This window comes from Bos mutus, chromosome 11 (genome assembly GCF_027580195.1).
Source record: "Bos mutus isolate GX-2022 chromosome 11, NWIPB_WYAK_1.1, whole genome shotgun sequence".
Classification (NCBI taxonomy): Eukaryota; Metazoa; Chordata; class Mammalia; order Artiodactyla; family Bovidae; genus Bos; species Bos mutus.
The window spans coordinates 99,104,665-99,117,318 of record NC_091627.1 but is presented as its reverse complement, the minus strand read 5'-3'; the positions used below and the strand labels follow the sequence as shown (position 1 = coordinate 99,117,318).

Genomic DNA, 12,654 nt, shown 5'->3' with positions numbered 1-12,654 from the left:
AACACTGGAGTGAGTAGATTGCCATTTCCTTCTCCAATACATGAAAGTGAAAAGTGAAAGTGAAGTCGCTCAGTCGTGTCCGACTCTAGCGACCCCATGGACTGCAGCCTACCAGGCTCCTCCGTCCATGGGATTTTCTAGGCAAAAGTACTGGAGTGGGGTGCCATTGCCTTCTCCGGAAGATGTTTTATAACTCATTCTAATTTCTGGAGGCATCACGCTTTCCTTGCTGACTGATGTTCAATGTATACACTGTTACCAGGGAGACTGGAAATTTTAGTTGACAATCTTGGGTCTATTTAGTGTATAGAAAACCTCACCAAGAGATAATAGTATCCTGATGCATTGCTTTTAGGAATAGGAGAGCATCATCAGGTCTGTTTCAGGATGACCTGCCACTTCTTTACACTGCTGTCCTTTCTCTTTTGAGATTTCACATTCAGTCACCTCAGTGGTCTAGTCTTTGAGTGTGTCAAGAATCAGACCTCATGGAGCGCCAGGCTGGGCTCGCCGTGTTATTCAGCAGCTTCCCACTAGCTTTCTATTTTACACATGATAGTGATACAGATCTATACTACTTTCTCTCTTTCCTTCCTCCACTGTGTCCACAAGTATGTTCTCTAGATTCCATAAATATGTGCTAATATGATCTAGAGGAGTTGGGATTGGGGGAGGGAAGGGAGGCTGAAGAGGGAGGTGATATATGTATAATTGTGTTTGATTTGCGTTTTTCTATTGTAGAAACCATCACAGCATTGTAAAGCCGTTTTCCTCCAATTAAATAAATTAAAAAAAAAAAGAATCAGATCTCACACAGATATAGAGAATGGATTTGTGAACACAACAGAAGAAGAAGGTGGGCTGGCTGAATAGTAGGTTGAATTAACCAGGTGTTAGGAACAATTAGAAAATGATGTACAAAATTACAATTTTGCGTCCCAGTCAGGTATCCTTAAAGAATTGAGGCAGAGATGTTGGGGGCTTTCCAGGTGGCTCAGTAGTAGAGAACCCACCTGCTAATGCAGGAGATGTGGGTTTGATCCCTGGGTGGGGAAGATCCTCTGGGGCAGGAAATGGCAACCCACTCCAGTGTTCTTGCCTTGGAAATCCCATGGACAGAGGAATCTGGTGGGCTACAGTCCATGAGATCACAAAGAGTCGGACATGACTGAGCACAAGGACTGACTCAAAACAGAACATATCAAATGTTAATATATACAAGTATTTTTAAAATAATAACAATGAATAGAAACATTTGAAAGTACCCAGTTTTCACATTAGCCCATCTCAGAATTGAGCAAACAGGCACTCTTGGCTTTTCAGTTTTCTAAAAATACAGTTGTCAAGTTGAGGTCAGCTTTGCACAGACCAGCTAGAGACATAATTGTAGCCACATATGTAATATGTATACATATACTGTATATAAATTATAGCTTCAAAAGCACCTTTCTGTATAGATTCCTTTGTGGTAAAATGAAAAGATTTAACTGGAATGCACTCACCATGGGGTTATGGCTGGTTGTACCTAAAAGAATTTTATCTTGTGCTGATCGCTAGGTATCAGGTTCAGTGTACAACAGGCAGGAGGTTATGGAAAGCTCTCTCGTTGTCAAGGTAATGTCTCTACCTAAGATACTTTCTCCTAACGTGGTCCAGCATCCGAGGAAGTTGAATGATCAAACAGGAGCTTCTGCCAGCTCACTGAACGTGGGGAGCCCGTGACTCAGCCATACACTTTGGAAAACCTACAGGGATATGAAATACAGAATATGCATTAAATATCGTGATGGATGGGGCTGCCAGGAGAATCGCTTGGGGAAGTTTAGGGTGTTGCCAGTGAGTTAATCCTTAGGAATGAGCACCTGACTTCCTTTGGAGACATCTTCGGTGTCTAGATGGGGTGGGGTGGGGAGATGAGATTGAAAGAGGAGAAGTCACAAGTTCTTTGCACAAGGAAGTTCTCATTCCTCAGAGAAAATGAGGTCAGCATTTGAGAGACAGCACCAACAACACAGGAAGCTTCGTCTCCAGATGCTGAATGCTTTGGGGGGTCACCTGCGATGCAGGAGGGCAGAGGGAAAGACAATTTGCAAGGACTGTTGGAGTCCAGAAAGGCCAGAGGGGAACAGCAGCTTCAGCTGAGCCATGGGAGACAGATAAAGTTTCCCCTGGTTTGCAGGCTGGGTTTCAGCCAAGAGAAGCCAGGGGCAGGGGTGCATAATTACACTGTGCTTTGTGGAGCAGTAATGAGACCCTGTCCGAGACTGCAGGTGTTATAATGCATTTTTTAAAAATGCATCAGGTGGGGACTTCCCTGGTGGTCCGGTGGTTACGATCCCACTCTTCCAATTCAGGGGCACAAGTTCGATACCTGGTTAGGGAACTAAGATCCCACATGCTGCCATGGTGCAGACAAAAATAGAAATGCATCAGACATATTCAGCCTTCTTCCCAGAGTCAGGCAGCCAACGATTTTAAATTGGAGAGTGGGGAATGGAACAATGCTCAGTCGTGTCTGATTCTTTGCAACCCCATGGGCTGTAGCCCACCAGGCCCCTCTGTCCATGGGATTCTCCAGAAAAGAATACTGGAGTGGGTTGCAGTTTCCTTCTCCAGCCAGTCTTCCTGACCCAGGGATTGAACTCAGGTCCGCAGCATTGCAGGCGGATTCTTTACCATCTGAGCCACCAGGGAAACCCGAGAAATGGAATAGCAGTATTTAAAGGAAGTGAGTCTTGTGGTGGCTCCAGGAAGCACTGCACAAATGAGTGATGCAGTTTGCTTGTGCAGGCTGGCAGCAGGGCAGAGGAAGCCATGGCGCCTGGGAACAGACCCCAGAGCCTGAGTGGCCCGGGGTGGGGGGGCTGTCCATGCAGAGCTGGCACCTGGGAAAGCTGTCCCTCACCCCGGGAAGCAGGTGACCGTCAGCTTCTGGCCTGGTTGTTTAGAAGCAATGGATAAATACAGCGCATCTCCGATCCACTCTCAGGAAGCAATCATGGTGTGTTGATGTGGATGAAATCTGATGTGTGGCAGGCTCTGGGTGATAGTAGGAAGCAGCAAGACTTGAAGCCAGCTCCTTCCTGGAAAAGGATAATCTTTCAGGATATTTAAGTCCTTGGGTTTGTAAGTTGCTTGTTTCTTCTCTTGTGTGCATGCTTGGCTGCTCAGTTGTATCTGACTCTTTGCAACACTATGAGCTATAGCCTGCCAGGCTCCTCTGTCCATGGGATTTCCCAGGCAAGAATACTGGGGTGGGTTGCCATTTCCTTCTCCAGGGAATCTTCCCAGATCAGGGATAGAATCTGTGTTTCCTGCATTGGCAGGTGGATTCTTTACCACTGAGCCACCAGGGAAATCCCTATGATGGCATAAGAAAGAGGAAAAGTTCCCTGAAACCTGTAAAGTGTAGGCTATAAAGGACCTTAAATGAGGAGGAAAAGAGTGAAATGGCTATTTGCTGGGATACACCCTGATTAGAAGAGTCTCTGCCTCCATTCTCGTGGTTAAAATTGAAGAACTGACCCAGAGGTGGGATACCTGGATTCTGGTATCGCCTCTGGTATTTTGACTGCCTGTGGATAAGTGGGTTTAATTCTGAGTTTCTCAGAAACCCAGGGAAGGTGTCACATGGACTGTACCCTTAAGGTCTTTGCCCCCATGTCCCATCAGCTGACTTTCCTGGAGATTCTGGCTGCAAACATCACAACGAAAAGAAGCAGAGCATGTGCCCATCTGTATGTCACTTGCTGGTTTTGTGGAAAAAAAAAAAAACCAAATGTTCAGGAGTGAGGCATTGTTTCCAGTGCCGTGTGCTCAGTGATCCTTAGAAACATGTTTGAAAACAGGTGTGAATGCCTGTTATTTCGGAATACTTAATTAAACTATGTGAAAGACTGTAGATTTTTCAGAAACTGAGCACCAGTGTAGTCCCATCACTTCGGAAGGACAGATGTGTATGAAGTTACAGCACACACACACGCACATGCAGTGGTTGCTGCCTTTTTAAGAAAACCTGATCAGGTCTTGTGTTTCCTAAGAGGTATGTGGGTGGGCGGGGCAGGGAGGCAGGGACCAAGGGAGGACCTCAGTGACAGAGCGGGAGGATGTCTTCAGGGAAGAGACCACTATGGATGGGCAGACTGACCCCCCAAGGGGGCCTTGAAAGGTCACTGAATTCACAGCCGACACCCACAAGCTTTCTCTGTGACACAGTCCTCATCGGGCATTGGGAACACAAGCAGGGCGTGTTGAAGGGTGACCAAATCTTTTAAAATAATCTTTTAGGGTCTAAAAAATAATGTTTTAGGAGTAAGTCATATAAATAATTTTGAAGTCTCCTCTCTCTTACGTCTGAAAATAGATTTCCTGATGACACGCTTTCATCAACACTTTTTGTTTAAAGCTATTGAATGCCCGGGTTTCCCAGGTGGCTTGGTGATAAAGAATCCACCTGCCAAAGCAGGAAATGTGGGTTTGATCCCTGGGACAGGAATATTCCCTGGAGAAAGAAATGGCAACCCACTCCCATATGCTTGCCTGGAGAATTCCATGGGCAGAGGAGCCTGGTGGGCTACAGTCTGTGGGGTCGCAGAGTGGGACGTGACTTAGCAACTAAACACAACAATTAAATGTACTGTTAAAATGTGAGATAAAGAGATGCCCAGTCGCTCCCACTCGTCGTCCACTTTGGAGCACAGAAGATACGCCCTTATTAGGAGGCAGGGGCTGCGTGGATGATGGGGAAGTTGGCAGGTCCTGACCTCCCTCTGCGTCTCCCACAGGTCCTGTACAACCTGTTCAAGTCTTTCTGCCAGATGAAGACCATTGAGACCGTTGACGTGTTTGCTGGCATCGCGAACTTCTTTGTCGTGGGGATCGGTGGGGTGCTGATCGGCATCTTCCTGGGCTTTATAGCGGCGTTTACCACGCGCTTCACACACAACATCCGCGTGATCGAGCCGCTCTTCGTCTTCCTGTACAGCTATTTGTCCTACATCACGGCCGAGATGTTCCATCTCTCAGGCATCATGGCGTAAGTATTTGACTCATGCACACGATGGCATTTCGTGGAATTCATGTGTTCTAAGCTATGTTTTACACGTTATGTAAAAAGAGTAGATGCTCTTGAATTCTTTTAAGAAAAAATTAAAAGTAGATTTTGCTTACTTTTTGCGTCAAAGAAATGAAAGTATAGGTCAGCCAGATTTGTACTAAAGTAATCTAGTGCTGACATGGAACAGTACTTACAAGTGACCTCTTGGGTCTCATGAAATATGACGAGAAAGTGTTGGGGCGGATGGTGAGGCACCAAGAATTTTCTGAGTCTGATGACCATTTAGTGTTGCCCAGGTCAGCTTACTCCAACAAGGTTGTTTTCCAAGCTGAGTCTGGAGTTCTGCAATTGCTTCTGTATATTCATTTGAACAACATTAGTAGTAGAAAATCTTCACTCTGTGTGATATATTCGATTTGAGGTTATAGCTTTACATCATTCAAAGCAAAACTCAATGAATAAGGCACACCATCCTGGCCTTTGAGCTGAAAGAAGTATGGTTATAAAGCAAGAGTGGATAGTTAGTTATCCACTATCCACTAGCTAGTGTGTCACCCACTAACTGATTCAGAAGGATGTTTCCAAAAAGCTCTACAAGTAGCTGAAGAATGGTTACATTTGGGTCCAATGTTAGCCTATTAGGAGGGTCACTTTGACAGAGTTTACTTGTTGGGCGTGGGTGTTTTGCAGCTTCCAAAAATAAACCTATTATATTATGGCCATAACTTGTAGAGGGCCAGTGTGAAATGCTTTGTAATAGAATGCCTTTAAAGGTTTTAATTTTGACGAATATTTATTTACAGCTTAATACATGCCAGGTTCTCTACTGGGGTCTGCTATCCATGTTTAGGGTTTGTGTTGTAAACGTGGGTCTAGTTCTTCTTGGAGTTTTCTTTTGCAGTCTGATTCCCGTGATGCTTTGAATATGGACTGTTTATTTTCTGCCCATACCACCGCTTTTGTAGCAGAAGCAGTGAGGTTCGTCTCTCTCCACAAGGAGAGCGGCACCCACTGTAATGAAAGCCATGCATTAGGAAGGCACGTGATGGTCTGTATCCCAGGGAACCTAAATAAAGCACCCAACTAATCCAGTCTGACCCAGTAACGCAAAGGGGCAGCGTCTTCCTGGTGGCTATTCATGTCATTTGTATGACCTCCAGTGTCCTCACTGTTCTTTGACTCGTGTCATTGAAGGTGTCTGATCAGCTGGTGACAAGGTCTCTGCAAAGATGACAGGGCTGGGACTTTGCATCTAGTTTCCCAGCAGTGTCCTTGCAATGGCTGGTGTGAGAACCTTTAACGTGTATAACCTATATATATGAATAGAGCCTGACCCTTGTTGTTTAGTCACTCAGTCGTGTCTGACTCTATTCCAACCTCATGGACCATAACCCACCAGGCTCCCCTGTCCAGGGGATTCTCCAGGCAAGAATACTGCAGTGGGTTGCCATTTCCTTCTCCAGGGCATATTCCCAGCCCAGGGATCGAACCTGCATCTCCTGCAATGGCAGGTGGATTGCTTACCACTGAGATACCAGGGAAGCTCTCATTTTGACCCTGGGCATATGTAAAAGTTCTAGAACATCCACGGAGCTATCTAGATATGCTTGTCAACTTTCCTGATGTTCAAAGCAGAAACTGGTATGGGAAGATCCTGAGTGTGAGGGGGACAGGTGAAGTGCTAACCGGGGTAGAGTCCTGGTACATCTCTGCTTAGCCGTGTCTGGGAGTTGGAGTCCACAGAACTCAGAAGGCTGGTGATGCCCCAGGTACCTGACCTTCTGCGAGGGTGGGATCAGCGCTGTACTTGCTCTGGGAACTAGGATCTTAGGGACAAATTAGGGCCACATCATGGTTCCCAAGTGTTCAGGAGAGTTTTCAATTCAGACATTAAGAGTTAGCTAGTTTCTTGTTTTCTAATTTTCTGGTACCTTCCTGCTCATTCTATGCTGGGATGAGTCGTTGAAATAGGGAAGGTGCATACTCGTGTATGTCTGTGTATGTGTGTTTCAGAGTGCATTTCCACTGCTCTGGAGCTAAGGTTAATGAAAAGTTTCTAGTCTCTTAAACATGAACGTTCACATTGCCATAGCATGGGACCCTCGAGTACTGTAGCTTTATTGCTGGGGATGGAGAAGGGACTCACAGCATTGATTTTAGAAATTCGTGCCTTTGTTCATATGTTTTGAACTTTATGTTCAGAAAACTGCTCAGAGTTAATTCCCATTGTCCCTCTTACCCAAGGACACTAACAGATGCCTAATGTAATTCCTTAAATCAGATCCACAGGGATGTGAACTGAGCCGGGACTCTGTTCCCCCTTGTGAACATCACCCCTTTCTGGTCCTCACCTTGTACCTTTGTATTGCTTTGGGATCCAGCCAGTGGGATGCTGAAAACCCCCTGTCCCAAGGAGGGAATGCTTGGTTCCCATGGCAGCCAGCAGCCCGCAGGTCAATTACTGACTTCTTGCTATGCTCTAAGAATTTCAGAAAATGTTCAAGTTCTCCTTTTGAGATGATGGCGGGCACCCAATATTCTTGTTTTGTTTTCATTAATTAATAATTCCTTAGTCTTTCTTCTTTAGAGGACATTTAAAATGCTTTTGGGCTTCCCTGGTGGCTTAGAAGGTAAAGAATCTGTCTGCAGTGCAGGAGACTTGGGTTCTGTCCCTGGGTGGGGAAGATCCAGTATGGCAACCCCCTCCAGTATTCTTGCCTGGAGAATCCCCATGGACAGAGGAGCCTGGCAGGTTACAGTCCATGGGGTCGCAGAGTCAGACATGACTAAGCGACTAAGCACAGCACACACAAAATATTTTTGATCTGTTGTTTCAGTGATTTTAGCAGCATTATTGCAAAGAAAGTAGGAAATGTTAATGGCCACTTCCATCTTATGAATATTCATTGAATATCCTGAATATTCATTGGAGGGACTGATGCCGAAGCTGAAATGGCCACCTGATGAGAAGAGTTGACTCACTGATAAAGACCCTGATGCTGGGAAAGACTGAGGTCAGGAGGAGAAGGGGACAACAGAGGATGAGATGGTTGGGTGGCATCACTGACTCAATGGACATGGTTTTGAACAAACTCCAGGAGATAGTGAAGGGCAGGGAACCCTGGTGGGCTGCAGTCCATGCGGTTGCAAAGAGTCAGACATGATTTGCAACTGAACAACAACAAATCTTAGGAATGAGCAAACTGAGGCCCTGGTGGGCAAAATCCTTGGCTGTAGGGTGAGGCCTGGACCCTGCATCTACAGGTATCAGGCCCACCCAGGATGTGTCCAGTAAAATAAAAGTAAAAAATGAGCACTTTTCCATGCCATTTGTTTGTTTGCTTTTGGCTGTGCTGGGTTTTCATTGCGGTGGGAGCTTAGTTGCCCATGGCAGGTGGGATCTTAATTCCCCAACAAAGGATCAAGCCTGCATCTCCTGCACTGGAAGGCAGATTCTTAACCACTAGACCACCAGGGAAATCCTCTCCATGACATTTTAAAATGAGACTTTAACAAGAATTTCCAGAGTGATAGGCTCAGGGATGAAGTCAAGTGTTGGGCTGATGTCCCTGGACTGTGGCAGTCACTGCTGGGGTGTGAAGGTCATGTTCCCTTTCCTTCCTGTTTTCCTTTGTACGAGACCGTGATTGTCATCTACTGAAAACTTGGAAAACAATAAGAAACCGTGTTTTTGCTTGCCATGTTGCAGCTTCTCTCCTGGTTCCTCCTGGTGATGGTTTGCCCACCATCTCTTCAGGATACAATTATTTGGGGCTTCTCTGATGGCTCAGGGTAAAGACTCTGCCTGCCAATGCAGGAGACACAGGTTCCATCCCTGGTCTGGGAAGATCCCACGTGCCTTGGCACAGCTAAGCCCGTGCACCACAACTGTTGAGCCTGTGCTCTAGAGCCTGGGAGCTGCAACTACTGAAGGCCATGTGTGCCTGGTGCTCCACAATGAAAGAAGCCGTCACAAGGAGAAGCCTGCGCACGGCTACTAGAGAGTAGCTCATGCTTGTCACAGCTAGAGAAAAGCCCACGTAGCAACAAAGACCCAGTGCAGTCAGAAAAAAATAATAAATAGATAAATATGCAAGGTAGACTCTCATTTCTATCATCATTAAGTCCAGATGAACAAAGAAACACTTGCTGTACAGAATATCAGCGATTATAAAGATCCAAAATGTAACCAGCAATGGCCTCTGGTATATAGGCTTATCTTGAAGTTTCCCAAAATACCTCACCCCTATGACCACTGCCCCAAAGAGCAGTCCCAGGGAAGGCCCTGGTGCACGTGGCATGGGCTATGTCGTAAGAATGAGTAAGAACCCAGTTTTAACTTGGAGAGAAAATTCTTTAGACTTTGATGCTTGGAGTATTCATGAGCATGCTTTTGGAAGAGCCTCGGGGTCTAAAGGCTGCAGTTGCTGCAGATGAGGTGGCTCTTTTTCCAAGATCAGCACGGGGCATTTGTGACGGGAATTCCTCTGATGGGGGAGGTGGGGAGGGAGATGAAGTATTAAGAGGCTGAGAGCAAGCCTTGTTTGTTTTGCTGGGTGAATCCCTGCCACACTGTAAACGCATTCGCAGAGACAGAGCATCCCGTTTACATCAATGCATTGAATGGAAGAAACCATTGAATCATGAAGAACCCACTGAATCTCAAAGAACAGTTGAGGGAAGGAGAGAGGGGACCATAACACAGGCTTCCATCTATGGCTGTGGGTCTCCTGCTCTGTTCACTGTGTCTTTGTACCTTATGTTGTCTCGGCAAATAAAAGCTTTATTTTTGGGGATGTTTTTGGTACCTTCAGTTATATCCTAGACTGATCCAAACAGACCTCGTTAAAATCTTAGGTTTTTTTTTTTTTTTTTTTGATATTGAGCTTCATGAGCTGTTTGTATATTTTGGAGATTGACCCTTTGTCAGTTGTTTCATTTGCAAATGTCTTCTCCCATTCTGCGGAGAAGGCAGTGGCACCCCACTCCAGTACTCTTGCCTGGAAAATCCCATGGTTGGAGGGGCCTGGTGGGCTGCGGTCCGTGGGTTCGCTAGGAGTCGGACACGACTGAGCACTTCACTTTTACTTTTCGCTTTCATGCATTGGAGAAGGAAATGGCAACCCACTCCAGTGTTCTTGCCTGGAGAGTCCTGGGGACGGCAGAGCCAGGTGGGCTGCCGTCTCTGGGATCGCACAGAGTCAGACACGACTGAAGTGACTTAGCAGTCTCCCATTCTGAGGGTTTTTGTCTCATTTATGGTTTTCTTTGCTATGTGAAAACTTTTAATTAGGTCCAATTTGTTTATTTTTGTTTGTATTTTCATTACTCTAGGAGGTGGGTCAGAAAAAGATCTTGCAGTGATCTATGTCAGAGAGTGTTCTTCCTGTTTTTCCTCTAAGAATTTTATATTATCCAGTCTTACATTTAGATCTTTAATCCATTTTGAGTTTATTTTTGTATATGGTATAAGGGAGTGTTCTAATTTCATTCTTTTACATGTAACTGTTCAGTTTTCCCAGCACCACTTATTGAAGAGGCTGTCTGTTCCACTGTATATTCTTGTCCCTTTGTCATAGATTAGATGACTATACTCTGATTAAAAAAGGAATACATATATAAGTATATAACTGAGTCAGTTTGCTATACACCAGAAACATTGTAAATCAACTTCAATTAAAAATATAAATTAAAAAAAAATCTTCTATTACCACCTCTATCACTGAATGGAGTGGAGGAGTGGGGGAGGGGAGGAAGACAGTAGAATGAGGCAGGAAATTCGTTAAATAATAGAGAAACCAATCATATCTCCCCTAATTTTCTGACTCTGTTCAATAAAAAAAGTGAAAAAGAAACAAACAAAACTGCATTATTATTTTTTAATGGTGACTCACCTACCTTTTGTTTTATTTTGTATAATTTTCCCTCACCTACTTGGCAAAACTAGAAAATGCAGGGAGGAATTTTAAATTATAACCTGTTTTTTTCTAACTTTCCTGAGATGTGAAGGGCACACGTCACTGTATAAATGTAAGGTATAAAATGTGATGATTAGATAATAGGTGTGTATTGCAGAATGGTCACCACCATGAAATTAAGAGGCACATTCATCGCCTCACATAGTTCCCCATCCTGTGTGTGTGTCGTGAGGACTTCCAAGTGCACCATGCAGCACCATTAACTGCCCGAATGTACCATCCTGTGCAGGATGGCCCAGTCACCACACGGCCCCTTAGATCCCAGAAGTTCTTATCTTATAACTGGAAATGTGTAGCCTGTGATCCATTTTCCCCTTTCCCCTTGCACCCTCTCCAAACCTCTGGCAATCACCAACTGACACTGTTTCTGTGACTTTGCTCTTTTTTTTTTTTTTTTTTAAGATTCGAGATGTGAGTGAAATAATATTCTATTTTCCTAAAGTGTGTAAATTCACCCAAAATACTGTTTTTTATTTTTAAAAAATGGCAAAAAGAGAAGGGAGCATCAGAGGATGATATAGTTAGATAGCATTGCCGATTCAGTGGCCATGAACTTGATCAAACACTTGGAGACGGGGATAGAGGAGCCTGGGGTGGTACCGTCCATGGGGTCGCAAAGAGTTGGACACGACTTAGCGACTGAGCAACAGAAACAGCAAAGTGTAAGTGATTTGGGAAATTATTTTCACTTGTTTTGATGGTTTAGACTTTTAATGAACTCATTCCAGCTGGCGAGCTCCAGCGTTTGCTTGGCTTTTTTTGGAGGAGGAAGAAAACTGGTGGGCTGTCACTGTTTTTTCCCTTGGGTGTTGTCCAGTACTATGGTCATCGGCCAAATGTGGCTTTTGAGCACTTAAAATGTAGTCATTCTAACTTGAGGTGGGCTCTAAGTATAAAATATACACCAGATTTTTAAGATTTAGTCGAAAGAGACTGTAGAGTATCTCATTAATGCTTTTTATATTGCTCATTTGCATGTGGAAATGAAAATGTGTTAGATCTGTTGGATTAAATAAATACATTATGAAAGTTGCCTTCACTGGTTTATTTTTATGTTTTTAACAGTGACCACTAGGAAATTGAAGATTACTTATGTTGCTTGTATCCCACCTCTGTTAGCTTTGTTGCATAGCATTCATTTATTTTTTTTTTTTTGCGTTTAGAGATTTTATTACATATTCTTTTTAAAATGTATTTATTTATTTTAAATGGAAGATAATTACTTTACAATACTGTGATGGTTTTGGCCATACATCAGTATGAGTCAGTCATAGGCATATACGGGCTTCCTTGGTGGCTCAGCTGGTAAAGAATCTGCCTGCTATGTGGGAGACCTGGGTTCGATCCCTGGGTTGGGAAGATCCCCTGGAGAAGGGAACGGCTACCCACTCTAGTATTCTGACCTGGAGAACTCCATGGACTGTATAGTCCATGGGGTCACAAAGAGTCAGACACAACTAAGCGACTTTGACAAGGCATACGTGTGTCCCCCCATCTGCAGCACAGGAGACACAGAGGTACAGGGCAGACTTTTGGATTCAGTGGGAGGAGGAGAGGTGGGGTGATTTGAGAGAATGGCACTGGAACATATACATTACCAGTGTTAGCTTTGCTACTTGG

At 44.6% G+C, this 12,654-nt stretch overlaps 1 protein-coding gene across 2 annotated transcripts in view; it reads left to right on the top strand.

Annotated features, from left to right (window-relative positions):
- SLC9A2 (solute carrier family 9 member A2) overlaps nucleotides 1–12,654 on the top strand; it is a 91,103-nt gene that overhangs the window by 31,172 nt on the left and 47,277 nt on the right. For both annotated transcript variants that reach the window (XM_070379867.1, XM_070379868.1), the window contains one exon: nucleotides 4,785–5,035. In XM_070379867.1, the coding sequence (XP_070235968.1) occupies nucleotides 4,785–5,035 (251 nt within the window). The remainder of the gene's footprint in view (nucleotides 1–4,784; nucleotides 5,036–12,654) is intronic.